This window comes from Sarcophilus harrisii, chromosome 4, assembly GCF_902635505.1.
Source record: "Sarcophilus harrisii chromosome 4, mSarHar1.11, whole genome shotgun sequence".
NCBI classification, from domain to species: Eukaryota; Metazoa; Chordata; class Mammalia; order Dasyuromorphia; family Dasyuridae; genus Sarcophilus; species Sarcophilus harrisii.
In genome coordinates this window covers 99112491-99127431 of record NC_045429.1, presented here as the reverse complement: position 1 = coordinate 99127431, position 14941 = coordinate 99112491, and the positions used below count along the sequence as shown (strand labels likewise).

The 14941-nt window shown below is 39.6% G+C and overlaps 1 protein-coding gene across 1 annotated transcript in view; it reads left to right on the top strand.

Annotated features, from left to right (window-relative positions):
* Positions 1-399: 399 nt before the first annotated feature.
* DSTYK (dual serine/threonine and tyrosine protein kinase) overlaps positions 400-14941 on the top strand; it is a 61061-nt gene continuing 46519 nt past the window's right edge. Inside the window, exon 1 of the mRNA XM_031937225.1 lies at positions 400-966. Within this exon, the coding sequence (XP_031793085.1) occupies positions 696-966 (271 nt within the window). The 5' untranslated portion in view covers positions 400-695. The remainder of the gene's footprint in view (positions 967-14941) is intronic.

Here is a 14941-nt window from a genome sequence, read left to right as displayed (position 1 = left end):
GTATCCCTTGTGTCTAGGAAAGTGACTTGCATACAGTTGTTGCTTAATAACTGTTTATTTAATTGAGTTGAGATATTGAAGTTTTTGGATTAGAAAAAAAGAAGAACATATTTATAAGCTGGATTTTGTATGCTAGTAAATTGTTTAACGCTTTGTTGGGGGGGTATATAAAGGACACACTTTAATTTCCATTATTAACATTTTTTCCTTCACTTTCTTAAGTCCAAATAATCAACAGAACAACAAATTAAGCCGATTTCTCAGACGTAAATGCTCACGCTGAAAATTTAGCAGTCGGCTCAAACTGGCTCCAGCCCTCCCTTCTGCAGCCTCTCAGAAATTCTGCAAACTAAGCTTTCCCGTGTCGGTGTTAGAACCCTCCAAAGACCGTGGCCTACAAGTCCCAGGGTGCCTCGCGAGGCAGCGTCCCTCTCAGCGTCCCCCTCTCTCCCTTGGGCGAGGGAATAAAGGTTCCGCTGTGGGCGCACTGCGGGCTGGTTTGTTATGGTCTGCGGGTGACGGAGGCTCGGGGGTGGGGGGGCGGCGTGGAGCCGCTGGGCGGGCGGGCGGGCTGGGGCGTAGCGAGGCTGGGGCTCCCCCTTCTCTCCACATTGGGGGGCGGGCAGAAGGGGGGCGGGAGGCCGGGCAGGCCGGCTGCCTCGGGCCGAGCCGCGAAGACGGAGCGGTCGGAGGAGATGGAGGGCGGCGGCGGGGGTGGGACGGCCCCGCGCGGGAGCGGCCCGGCCTCGGGCCCCGGGCAGGTTCGGGAGCTGAGCCGGGCCTTCGCCCACCACCGCCTCCACCTGAAGCGGCTGCAGCAGAATCTGAGCGAGACCCAGAAGTTCTTCCGCGACATCCAGCGCTCCTACGACTGCAGCTTTCCCCCCCTGTCCCCGGCCCCGGGCGGCGGCGGCCCCGAGCAGGGCCCGGCCGACGGCGATGTCCCCGAGGCCGTGCTGCACGCGGGTAAGCAGGGACCGGCCGCGGGGGCCGGCAGTGAGGGACGCGCGGGGGAGGCGGTGAGGGATGCGCGGGGGGAGGCACAGAGCGGCGCGGCCGAGTGGCCAAGGGGCGGGGTCCTGCGCAGAGTGTGGGTCAGGGGCGCGGACCGGCCGGGGGCTGCTCTGTCCGGGGCTTGGGCGGGCCCTCCGAAGTGTCCTGGGCTGGGCTTAGCCTTGCGGGCTTCCAGTTCAGGGGCCAGATCGGGCTCTGTGCGATGTCAGAGGCTGGTGGGTGGGAGGGGAGGCCCTGAGGACCGCCAGCTCCGGACCCAGGGCCGGCCCTTCGATCGAAGTGCGAGGGACGAGGGTTAGCTCTGAGGAGTGCCAGGGTCAGAGGCGATGGAGGGGAGTTGCTGGGGGTGGATTTGTGGTGTCTGGAGCCTCAAAGACATCGGGATTGCCAAAGGATGGTTTCCTGGGAGGAAGAAGTGTGGGGAAGAGGGATGGTTGAGTTTGGAAAGAAAAGGGCTGGAGTTAGTCCTGCTGTGATTTGGGGGTCGGGTGGGGTGGCCTTGCTACAGACTGGAAGAAGGTGGTAGGGTGTGCAAGTTGCCTCCAAGTGAAAAAATGATCAGTGGCGAAGTCAGCTACATAGCATCTATTAAGTGCCCACTGTGTGCTAGTCAGCTATATAGCATTTGTTAAGCGCCCACTATGTGCTAGACACTTGCTAAGTGTTGGAGCCAGCAAAGCAAAGCAAAAGCCGACTGAGTGAACTCCCAGATTAATGGGAAGACAGAAAGCAGACCACTCTAAACACACAAGGATGACTTGGAAAGAATTAGCTATTAGGGTTACATGTTGCTCTGGAAAGACTTCTGGGGAGAGTGGGACTTTGGGACTGAAGCCCAGAGGTTGGAGAAGATGGAGTGGTGACCCTTAGGCATCAGGGAGCCCCCAGCATTCATGGAGATGGAAGGGAAGTGGAATGAAGCTATCAGGCTGTGGGTCGTATTGTCATGGAAGGAATGCAGAGTCTGGTGTTGGCGGAAGGGCATGGATACTTGAGAGAATCCATGATGTTGGGTTCTGCTGGTGCAGATTGAAAGCCTTCTCATCACCTCATCCCGTGTGATTCTTTTTGGGGGCTTACATAAAAAGGCTGGGCCAAGAAATCAGAGAGCTTCAGTTCTTGGGATATCTAGGTAGCAGAGTGAATAGAGTTGTGGGCTTGAATTCTGGAAAACCTTGTTTAGATGTGGTCTCAGGATATTCACTAGCTGGGTGAACCTGGGCAAATCCTTTCATCTCCATTTTCCTCAATTTATTCCTCTGTAAATGGGAATAATAATAGCATCCACCTCTCAGGATGGTTGTGAGGATCAAATGAAATAATGTGTAAAGTGGAATGTAGAAGGCACTGTGTTATTATCAGATTTAAAAAAAAATATTTTGTAGATAATTGGTGCATTTGTTATACTTTGTTCTCTTTATATGACCTGGTCACCTGCAACATTTTAAGAAAGAATGTTTGTTTGGTGCTAGTGAATTGCCAGAAATTATGCCTTTTATTTTGGAGGAAAGTGTGACCCTATTCTTTTGTATTTGATCCCTTTTTCTGGGTTTTATCTTTTCCCATTAGAATGTAAGTTCCTTGAGAACATAGACTTTTTCTTTCTTTCTTCCTTTTTTTTTTTTTTTTTTTTTTTTTTTTTTTTTTTTTTTTTTTTTTTTTTTTTTGCTTATACTTTGTATCCTTAGAGCTTAGTACAATGCCTGGCATGTAATAAGTGATTAATGAAACATCCTTTCTTTTCTTTTTCATTTCCTTCCTTTCCAATTTGACTCCCAAGCTGCTTTCTCAGTCTTCTAGGTACCATTTCTTTTCTGGACAGTACAAAAGATCCCAATGCACTTAAACATGACCAGAGTTTTCAAGGGGGTAGTCTTCAATCTTTTTCTTTTTCGTTTCTTTCAGAATCTGATATTGGAGGAACCAGCCTCCTTTGCCCTCAGGATGTGTCAAATATAAAATTTGAATTATGAAATATAGTATTTTAACACAGAAATAGCCAGATTTTTAGGTGGTATTTTTTAGTAGTATGTCTGCTTTGCTGGAACTAAGTTGTACACATGTCATAAATTTGTATACAATAAGGGGTGAAAGTTAGAAGGTACTTAGATTGTCAGATGGTAAAATTTTAAATTGGTCCTGAGTCATCCTCTTTTGTTTGGCTAATGTCAATGATATTTATATTTTATTTTAAAAATCCCCCCCCCCACTTAATATTATTTTATTTATTTTTCCAATTTCATCCAATGATAGTTTTCAACATTCACTTTTTAAGATTTTGAGTTCCAAATTTTTTCTTCCTCTTTCCCTCTCCTCCTCAAGATGACAAGCAATCTGATATAGGATATACATGTACAATCATATTTAACATATTTCCACATTAGTCATGGAGAACTTTAGTTTATACATGATGAAAAATATTGTAGAGGAAGGGCTAGTTGTTGTGAGGTTGTAGTTTTGACATCTTGTGTTCACATCTTTACTGATCTGAAAATGAATGTAGAGAAAACTGCCATCCTGCTCTGCTTTATTTAGAGAAGTCAGTGGTAAGAAAGACCAGATGAGAATTTTTTTTCTGACACCCCAGAGAAGAAAATTCTACAGCCTTTTTCTTTTACCCTTTTTAGGGTTCTTCTTCACTGACAAATTCTTCCTCATAGCTCATTTAAATCAACAAACATTTATTGTAGTCCTTCAATGTACCAAGTACTGGGACTACAAAGACAAAAATATAATGGTTCCTCTTCTCAAGCAGTTTACATTCTCATGGGGAGAAATAACCTGTGTGCAGGTAAGTGATTATTATAAATACAAAGTCATAGGAGGATGATCACTAACAACTAAAAGATTTGGGGAAGGCTTGGAGCTCAGCTATAAAGGAAGCTTCAGATAGCTCCAGACAAAGATGATGGGACAGAGAGACTGTGCAAAGGTGTATAGGAGGCAGGAGATAGTTTTTCTTTATCGAGAAAGCAAGGAGGCAAGTTTGGCAGGAATGTAGAATATTTAAAGAAGAATAATATGAAATCTATCTGGAAAGGGAAGTTGGAACCAGTTTTCATTGCCTATCCAGAAGAATTTATATTTTTTCTTAGAAGTCTTTGGGAACCACTTAAACTCTGTGCAGGTGAGTGATAGAGTAGATTTGTGCTTTAGAAATCAGTGTGGCAGCTGTGGAGAATGGGTTGGAGAGGGGAGAGATTGGATATAGGATGGCCACTTATTAAAGCTGTTCTCATATTTCAGACCAGAGGGGATGAATGGAGAGAATGCAAGAAGTATTGTGGATGGAGAACCAGCAAGACTGGGTCTGTGTGGAGGATTTAGAGAAGATTACATGGTTGCTAATGTGGGTGAATAGGATTGTGATGTCCTACAAAAAAGTGGCAGTTGGTTAGAGGAGTGGGTTTAAGGGAAAGATAATTAGTTCTGTTTTGAACATGTTGATATTGACAGGTATGGGACTCAGGAGAAAGTTAAGGATTGGACAGGTAGCTTTGGGAATCTTTTGCATAGAGATGATAGTTGAATTAAGAGATCATCAAGTGAGAAGAGTATAGAGAGAAAAGAAAAGGGAGTTCAGGAAAGCTGTGGGGTGTGGATTGATAGGGGACTGGACCTAAATGAAGATCTATCAAAGGAGACTGAGAAGGAGTGATCATCTAAGTAGAAGGAGAGAATCGGAGAAGGTAGTGTCAGGAAATATTAAGAAAGAGATAGGATTCAGGAGGCTAGGGTCGTGACCAACTGGATTAAGTGCTGCAGAGAGGTCAAGAAATACGAGGACTAAGAAAGGCCATTGCATTTAGAGTTGGAGCTCTTTGGTGACCTTTGAGATGGCAGTTTCATTAAATTGTGGATCAGAAACTAGAGAGTAAAGTGTTAAGAAGTGAATGTGGAGGTGAGGAAGTAGAGACAAGTGTGCATATATATTTAGGAGTTTGGCTGTGAAAGGGAAGAGAAATAATGTGATACAGTAGGAATAAATGAAGATTTTTTTTTTTAAAGGATGTGGGTGATCAAGGCATGTTGGTAGGTAACAGAATAGAATTGCTTAAATGAGGGGAGATTGAAAATTGAGGTGGGCAAATTCATGTATCTCAAGCCTATTTCCCCATTATTTGGAAAAGTAACTTTAGTTTTGGAAATTGCAATTTAGAAAATTAAAATCATCTCTGGGAATAGAGGAGGGGGAAGGAGAAGGTGATCGAGGTACCTTGGACCTTTGTTTTTCCTTTTAAAAATACAGTATTAGAGGTATCAGGTCTCACTAATTTCCTCCAGGGAACTGTATTTGAGCTTTAGACCTCTTTAACCTATGGAATCTTCTATCTAAATACAAAAGCTTGTGGTATTAGAGAAAAGGTGGGATTGGAGCTATTAAGTTTTGTTCCTCCAATAAAGGATATTCATTTCAGTTTGTAGCTTATTATAGTAATAAAAATATTATGTCAGTCAATTATCAGGGGTTTATTAAATATCTGTTGTATGGCAAATGTAGTGCTTGGTGTTATGGATACAAAAAAAAATTAATAAAAACAATCCTGACTAGAATGAAGTTTAGAAAGGGAGACCAATAAGCACCCCTACCCCTGAAATGTAGCATGTCCAGATAGAATTACAGAATGGTAGAATTGGAGGAATTTATCTAGTCCAACTCTCTCATTTTACAACTAAAAAAAACTTAAAGCCCAGTGTGGTAAAATAACTTCCGCCATAGTAATAGTCAGCTAGAATCCGAGTCTTGGTCTTCTGAGTCCAAGTTCAGTAGTCATTCTTTTACCGTCTTACTGCAGATAAATGTGAGAATTTGCTGACTCCAGGAAACTGTTCGATAAAGAATCTCTGTGAGAGTATTTATGAGATATAATTAGATTTTGTCATCTTTTGAGATCCAGTTCAGCTCATAGTTTTTTCCTCTGAGATTATGTCCATGTAGAATGAGAACCTGAGATGTTCAGAGACTCATCTCACCATTCAATAATTATCTGGCTGAACTATGAGAGATTTTAACTGTTCTCTCTGGTATGGAAAAGTGCTTACAAGACACAGTTCTGTATTAAAATTGTTGAGGACAAAGTGGAACTTTGAAATAATTGAAGTGTAATAACAATAGAAATACTATTTACATAGCATGGGATATCTCTCTGGGTCTTTTTATTTAAACTGGTGCCTGTTATAGAGCTTTGCATATTACTGAGGCATTTACTCAATGACCATGGAGTGAGAGAATGCTAAGGAAGGAAGAGGAAAAGCACAAAAGATATGATCACATTGTGACATGCTTCAAGGTCTAGGTAGAAAGTTTAGAACATAGGTAGTTTAGGTAGAAAAAGTCTATGGATAGAACCTCAGTGTGGTCAAGTTCTCAGAAGCAATTTGGCTACTGAGTGGGTAAAAGATGAGATTGAGAGTGGGGGATGGTGGGGTTCTTTTTTTTTTTTTCCAGTTTCTTTTTATGTCTCTATAAGATAAAGTGATGGCCTGGGCTGCAGTGGATGACCCTGGCATCTTTAATGCCTGACCAAGTTGTAAGCACCCTACAGCACCTACTTCAGCCACCTTTATGGTCATTGGAACAAATTGGCCATGGAAATGGCCACAAAAAGAACATTGGTGCCCATTCCACTGGGCAAAGTCTTCACCTGCTTGGGGTAGATATCTCTTAGCTCACCACAGGTTTGAGGCCTGTTGGTTACGCTTGACCTGATTTAGCCCACTGAATTTTGTTGACTCTGGAAAAGAGGATAAGACTGACTACTTTGGGCATCTCTGCCTCCCTTAAATCCAATTCATGAAACAGTCAAGACATCATTTGTGAGATAACTGGTCCTTTTTGAAATTAAAGACAAATGGTATAAGAGCAGGGCAGTTATCCTCTGTCAGCTCTACTTGCTAGGGTGAGGAGGGAAAGGAGGGGAGTGAAAGGAGGGGTATTCACAGACTGCTGTGTATTTGTAGAGTATTTGCCTCAAAAGCAAATCATTAGTTTAAAAACTTTATCTGTAGTAGATAAAAGCAAGGGCTTGTAGTAGAGAATAATACAAAAGTGGGGTATAGGCTTCTAAGACTAGTATAAAGAATGATGAAGGCTAAAATGAACTGGAACCAATGGGGGAGTATTGCTATATGTTGTTTGTTTTTCATGTCTTAGGAATAAAAGGAGGCTCAAAGGAAGAAATGACTGCTGATTAGTGTAGGTGGGATGATGATAATTGTCAACAAAGAGAAGGCAACACTGTTCACCTTTATTTTATTTCTCCTACCTTTGTTAAGGCTAATAAAATGGCTGATACAGAGCTGAATTCCAAGATACTACTAGTAAGGAATCATCTTGTCACTTTTCAGTTCAATCCACCAATTCTTGTTGCAAATATACTACATTTTCATATGGCTTAGACTGTGGAACTACTATGGATAGTCTCTGAAAGACTGGAGAATAGAGAGTTGCCACCAGCTCAGAGAAAGGCAAATAGCTCTAGGAATAGAAGACAATGAGATAGTAATAAAAATAGCATTTATAGATCTCTTTAAGTTTTGAAAAGTGCTTTACAAATATTCTTCTATGGACTTTTAAGCCAGTGAGTCTGACTGACTTCTGGCACAATTATGTGACATACCATAAAAGGGAAGGTAGGCAAACATCTAGAAAAGGAAAGAGTGACTGGAAAGAACTATCGTTGTTTTATCAAGAATTTGTCATACCAGATTCATCTCATTTCCTTCTTTGCCAGGACTACTAGAGAGATGGATTAGGGGAATGACATTGATATAGTTTATTGGAATTTCAGGAAAGCAGTTGGCAAAATTTTTCATGCCATTTTCATGGACCATGTATAGGTATAGTGATAGTACAGTTAGGCAGATTCAGAGCCTGTTAGATGAACCAAGAGATAACTCATTAATGATTCATTGTCGGTTGGGAGGAGGTCTGTAGTGGAATGACTCGGGGAACTGATCTGTCCTTGGCTTTGGTGTTTAATATTTGTCTTAGTGTCTCAAAGACATGGCAAGTTTGGCCTGAGGTGGCAAGCTTATCAGATTTTCAGATGACATCAAATTGGAGAGGCCTAGTTTAGTATAAAGATCCAGAAATATCTCAATAGCTGAGAATTCTGGGCTAAATTGAATGAGATGAAATTTAATAGGGACAAGTGTAAAGTCTTACACTTAGACACTTATTTTAAAACAATCCACCTCATGAGTATAAGATGGGGAGATGTGGCTGAACAACAGTTTGCTTTAGGCTCTAAAAGTTTTTACTAAATTGCAAACATAGTATGAGTGAACAGTGATATGACAATCAAAAAAGCCATTGTCATTTTAGGCTGTATCCAGGAAAATGATAATCCCATTATATGCTTTCCTAATTACATAACATATGGAGTATTGTCTTCAGTTCTGGGCATTACATTTTAGGAAGGACTCTGATAAATTTAGACAGTCTCAGAAGAGGATGACTTAAAGTATTAAAAATTTGTAGGATCATGGGTCCTAAGTCAGTCAACATTTATTAAGCACCTGCTATATAATAGGCACTATGCTAAACCCTCAAGATACAAAGAAAAGTCATAGGAGCTAACAGTCTAATGGGAGAGACAGAATGCAAACAACTGTACAAATAAGCAGTGTACAGGATAAATCAAAAGTAATCAAGGGAGGGAAGGGACTAGTATTCAGGGGAATCAGGAGGAATTTCCTATGGGAAGGTGGGATTTTTTAGCTGAGACTTGACAGAAGTCAAGGAAGTCAGAAGACAGATGAGGAGAGAAAGTATTGTGGCCATAGGAGAGAACCAGAGAAAAAGCCTGAAGTTGGGAAGTGAAGGGATTTCCAGTGTCATTGGATCAACAGTGTGGGTTGGGGTAATGGAGCCATTGGGGTATGGGCTAACATGATTAGACTTGTGCTTTTAGCAAGATCACTTTGACATCTGAGTAGTGGATGGACTGGAGTAGGGAGAAACTTGAGGCACTCAGACCAAACAGCAGGCTATTGCAGTTCTCTTCTTGGGTGACATGATGGAGGAGGTTTGGTACCTGCATGTGGCATTTTCACAAGAGGCAGAGATGTATGTGAAAGAGGTTACAAAGAGAAAGTCAGTAGGACTTAGCAACAGTTTGGCTAGAGGGTGAAGAGTTAAGGATGGCATTTAGGTTGTAAGCCTGGGTGACTGGGAGCATGGTGGTACCCTCAACTGCAGTAGGGAAGTTAAGAAGAGGAGAGGGTTTTACAGGAAAGATAATGAGTTCAGTTTTGGATATATTGAGCGCAAGATGTCTTTTTAGGTGTTTGGTATGGTCATTTGGATATGTAAGACAGGAGATTATCAGAAACATAAGTACAAGATAAGTAGATCTGAGAATCATCAGCATATTGATGATATTAAATCCATGGAAACTAATGACATCATCAAGTAGTAAAGAAGGAGAAGAAAAGAGGGCCAAGGACATGCACTTTTAGCAGGTCTCATCTGGATGAAGATCCAGCAAAAGAAATCGAGAAGGAACAACCAGCCATTAAGAGTGGTTTTTTTGGAGAGAGCAATCTCAGTGGAATGATGAGGTCAGAAGCCAGACTTCATTGAGTTAAGAAAAGAGTGAGAGGAAAGGAAGAGGAGGCACTTATTGTAGAAGGACTTTAAAGGGAGGAGAGATATGGAATAAGAGCTAATAAAAATGGATGGATAAAGTGAGAATTTTTTGAGGATGGGGAGAAGACATGGGCATGTTTGTAGGTAGTAGCAACCAGAAGATAGGGAAAGACTGAAGGTAAGTGAAAGAGTACAGATGAAAGAGGGGGCAATCTCCTTGAAAAGACCAAATGGAATGTGATTGCTTAGGCTTGTAGAGGAGTAGGCAAGGCAGGGCTCCTCAGACTTTTTAAATAGGGGGCCAGTTCACTGTCCCTCAGACTGTTGGAGGGCCGGACTATAGTAAAAACAAAAACTTTGTTTTGTGCGCCTTTAAATAAAGAAGCCTTATCTCTTTTTTCTGAAGAAGAGCTCAACTCTTTTACCTTAATGCTTTAGCAAGAATCACAGAATCTTTGGACTAGAAGGAATCAACTCAAAGGCTATCTAATCTAACCTGTAGCTAAATAAGAATCTATCCTTGACCCAACAAATTCTTCAAAGGCAATCAGAAATATGAAGTCAACACATAATTATATAGTAGTTTTTAATACCATGAGATTTTATTTATTAAAAATTGCCTTTGAACAATTCAATGAAATATTACTTCAATTCAAACTAAACTCTCAGTATTGACACACAGAGTAAAAACTGGACTATAAGATTTGAAATAGATAAAAACTTGTATTTTATTTCCTTGAAATTTGCATATGAAAATACTTTAAAGGAACACACAAAGGTCAAGTGGAAATTGTGATAGTCAGAAAACTTGGATTTGAATTATTCTTTGCTATTTGTTACCTAGGCCTTCAATAATTATTTGTTCATATATAACAGACCTTATTTGGTTTCCAAATAAATACCATTTTCTTTTTTATAATTAAAACCTTTTATTTTTCAAAACATATGCGGGGACAGTTCTTTAACATTAGCCCTTGCAAAATCTTGTGTTCCAATTTTCCTTCCCTTACCCCAGGCCCCTCCAGATGCTAAGTAGTCCAATATATGTTAAACATGGTAGAAATATATGTTAAATACACTATATACATACATACTTATACAATTCTTGTGCTGCACAAGAAAAACCGAATCAAACCAGTTAAAAAAAAAAGAAGCAGAATAAAATGCAAACAAGCATCAATGAAAAGAGTGAAAATGCTATGTTGTGAACCATATTCAGTTCCCACAGTCCTCTCTCTGGGTGTAGATGGCTCTCTTCACTGAACAATTGGAATTGGTTTGATCATCTTGTTGTTGAAGAGAGCCACGTCCATCAGAATTGATCATTGTATAATCTTCTTGTTGCCCTGTATAATGATCTCCTCTATATTTTTTTTGATAGACTGCAGTGGTTGTATCTTTCAGCCATGGTAGTGATGCACTAAGAATGGTGTTGTAGCCATAACTTTGCTATGAACATAAAATCAGCTGCTCTGTGCATTGTGATTATTATTCTTATTTATTGCTATTATTGCCTTTGATTTATATAGCATCTTTTTTTTCAAGGTATGTTCCTCTTTTAAAAATGTTATATATATATAGTTTTTATGTCATCTTTATTTCTGGAAATCTCACTTCTTCCCTCCCCATCCCTTGTAGCAAGGAATAAAAAAGAAAGAAAACAACTCACATTTTAGTATAACTAACATGTACATAAACCAAGTTTGAAAATATTCTGTAAATTCAGGAGACTGGACTGGATTTCCTCTGAATTAATTCCAGCCTTAGAAACAGGGTCTAACGAACTTGGAAGTGGTCAGTCAGTGCTCATTGCCCTTTCCTTACCTTTGCATAGAAAGGAAGCAGGTTGCATTTTCCAATATCTCCTTTGGGGACCAAACTTGGGCTTCATGATTATATAACATTCAGTTATATAGCAGCTCTAAATATTAAACAGATAGTTCCCTATCCTCCCTGCCACTGTACTGAGTGTATGCCTTGGGGGAGTGGAGGAGAGAAGTTTGTCCAATCTGTAAGTAAATAGAGGTATAGAAAGGTTCTTTCCCACCAAGGCTGTCAAATGAGATAGTCTTTGTAAAGCTCTTAGCAGAGCATCTGGCACAAAGTACATATTTATTGATCCTTATTCCACCCTCACTAATCAATAAGAGCCAGAACCAGGTCAGCAGTCTCCAATTTTTCTGACAGTGGTTTTTATTTCCTAGTTCTTCCCTTCTTCATTGTTTCCCTAGTTAAAGTGATTATCCTTATATAAAGGCATAAAAATGCTCACTGGTAGCAGAAAGAATTTGTTAGTAATGAGTATTGAATTTAGAGTCAGGAAAGTTGGCTTGGAATCCTGGTTCTACCATTTGCTTTCTAGGTAACCTTGATTGTCAATTTACCTCTTTGGACCATAGTTCTTCCAGCTGTAAATAACTAGATGATGGCTTAAACCCTTTCTAGCCCCAAATTATATGAAAAAGATATAACCTATGGCCTAGAAGCTTGCCAGAGGAGTATAATTTACTTCAATGGAAAACTTCTTAGATTGCTCTAAGTATAGTATGAGACTGCTTCTTGGTGTAATTTCCATTTCATATCTTGTAGGGAATTGAAGACCCCATCTTGCTGAGCCTGTTGCATCCTCAAGCTCCCTGTGAGGAAATGACCTACCAAAGCACAATGGCTCTTTGCTGCTAGTTCCTTTCTAATCTTCCTTTCCCAGAGATAATTTATTTCCCATGATTCAGGATAGCCTTGATTCCTCCCTTCAAAAGAGACAGGACAATTCCTTCTATTCTCCTGCCACTACAAGAGAAAAAAACCAAACAAACCACCTTTATTAAAAGCTTTGTGAAATGATAAGTTCACCCCTGCAAAATTTTCCAAAGTCATAAGCTACAAAAATTCTACTTGACTCCTAAATTTGCTTTTTTTTTTTTAAATATACATTTGGCAGTTCTGTCTTTCCATATTCTACTGCTTCCTTTCTCCTAAGGCTAAGAGAAACAAAAATATTGCTTGTTGCAGAATTTTAAACAATCAAACAGATTCTTATATGGAAACCAAACTTAGAGGGAATTGAAAGTTAAGGTATGAATTTTACATTAAGCTTACTTGTTGCATGTCTTGGGACTACTTATTTGTACTTATTTATATGGTTCATAGAAATTGGAATGAAATTATATGTATGAAATGAATCATATTGCTCTTTGATTACAAAAATCACATTCTTTAAAATTTTATTATAAATATAAACAGGCCTCAACAAAAACAAACATGTAAATAATGCAAATATAACTCCCTTTTCATTTTACAAAGAAGTAACCAGATCAATAGCAAACCAAACATATATTTGCTTTCTGTCTTTTTCTAAGTCTATCTGAAAAAAATTTATCAGTTTGTAGATGATTCTGATTTTGCCATCATTGTTTTGTATCGCTTTATATAGGACTTATTGCCTTGTATTTTTTATATTTACTATTTTTAATGATATTTATTTCAATGATGGTGTCTACTATTTTTAAATCACATGACTATTCTAAGAATTAATTCATCTTTTCTCTATATTAATGTAGAGGTTATTTTCAGATTTTTGCTTTGACAAAACAGTTGTGAACATTTTTGTATAGCTATATAGATCCTTTAGAATGATTTTTAAATGACGAAGCTCCAGCAGCACTGGGCCTGAGGGTATAATTAAGTAAGTGAAACTTATTATTTTTTGCCATATTCTCTTAAAAATTTGTACTAGTTTATGATCCTACCAACAATGATCCTGTTTTCCTGTAGCCCTGCCAAGATTTTGTCCTTTGTGGGACTAGCTTACTATTTTAGGAAGTGGTACAAAAATGCTTTTGACCTGTAATAGTACATACTTTGATTCATTTTTTGAATAACGAAGATACATTTATGCTAGCCCATACATATACTGCCACTCCTGTTGACCTCATAACCAATTGTATGATGCAGTGGAATCTAATGTTCCTTATCTGAAAGTAATTGACTTTGTGACCAAGCTATCAATATTAGCCTCATTATTTCTAGAGGATTTTACAATCAGATCACTCAAAAAGATTTTTATCAAATATCTACTATGTGCTAAGAACCATGTTGGTGATAGAAAAAGAGGCAAAAGACAGTCCCTGTCCTCAAGGAGCTTACAATCAATGTAGAAGAAAATATACAAAGCAAACTACATTCAGGATAAATAGGAAATTATTAAAAGAGGGAAAACACTGAAATTAAGGGTGATTTGAAAAAAGCTTCCTGTAAGTAGAGCTTAAAGATTGCCAGGGAAGTCAGTAGTTGGAACAGAGGAGGGAGAGAGATTTCCTGGAGCCAGGGAGAGAGTGTCTTGTTTTGTGGAACCACCTGGAAGAGGCTGGTATCACTGGATCAAAGAGTACACATGGGGATAGAAGAAGAGTAAGATATAAGAAGAATGAAAAGGTAGGAGGGGATCAGCATTTTGGGTTGGATCATGGAGGCAATAAGGAAGGCCTGAAGTTTATTGATTGTGGGCAAGCTGATGATGTGATTGGACCTGCATTTTTAGAAAATATCACTTTAGTGACAATGGAAAATGGATTGGAGTGGGGAGAGATTGGAATGGCAAGCAGATTTTGCAGCATGTTCTTGTAATAATCAAGATGTGAGGTAATGAGGAACTGCAAGGAGTGGCAGTAGCAGAGGCAAGAAGGGGACATATTTGAGAGATGCTGCCAAGGTGAAATTGACTGACCTTGACAATCCTGGGATGACTGCTAGGTTGCAATCCTGAGGAATCGGGAGGATGGTGTTGCCATTTATAGTAATAGGTAAGATAGGAAGTGGGAGAGGCTGTAGGAGGAAAGATAACGAATTCTGTTTTGATCTTGCTGAGTTTTAGATATATACTGGACATTCAATTAAGATGTCTAAGTGGCAGTTGAAAATGTGAGATTTGGATATCAGCAAAGAGATTAGAAAGATAGATTTGAGAATCATTAGTGTAGAGATGGTAATCAAATCTATGGAAGCTGATGAGATTACCAAGTGTAATATAGAGGGAAAAGAGAGCCTAGGGCCAAATTTTGAGGGATTCCTATGGTTAGAGTGAGTGCTCTGGAGGAAGATCCAACAAAGGATAGAGAAGGATTTATGAAGTAATAAATAGGTAAAAATCAGAAGAAAATGGTTTCTCCAAACCCATTAAGAATCGAGGAGGGAGTGGGCAACAGTGTCAAAGCTTCAGAGAGGTCAAGGAGAATGAGGATTGAGAAAAGGCCATTGGATTTAGCAACTAAGAGATTATGATTAACTCTGAAGAGAGCAGTCTAGGTGGAATAATAAAGTTGGAAGTCAGATTAT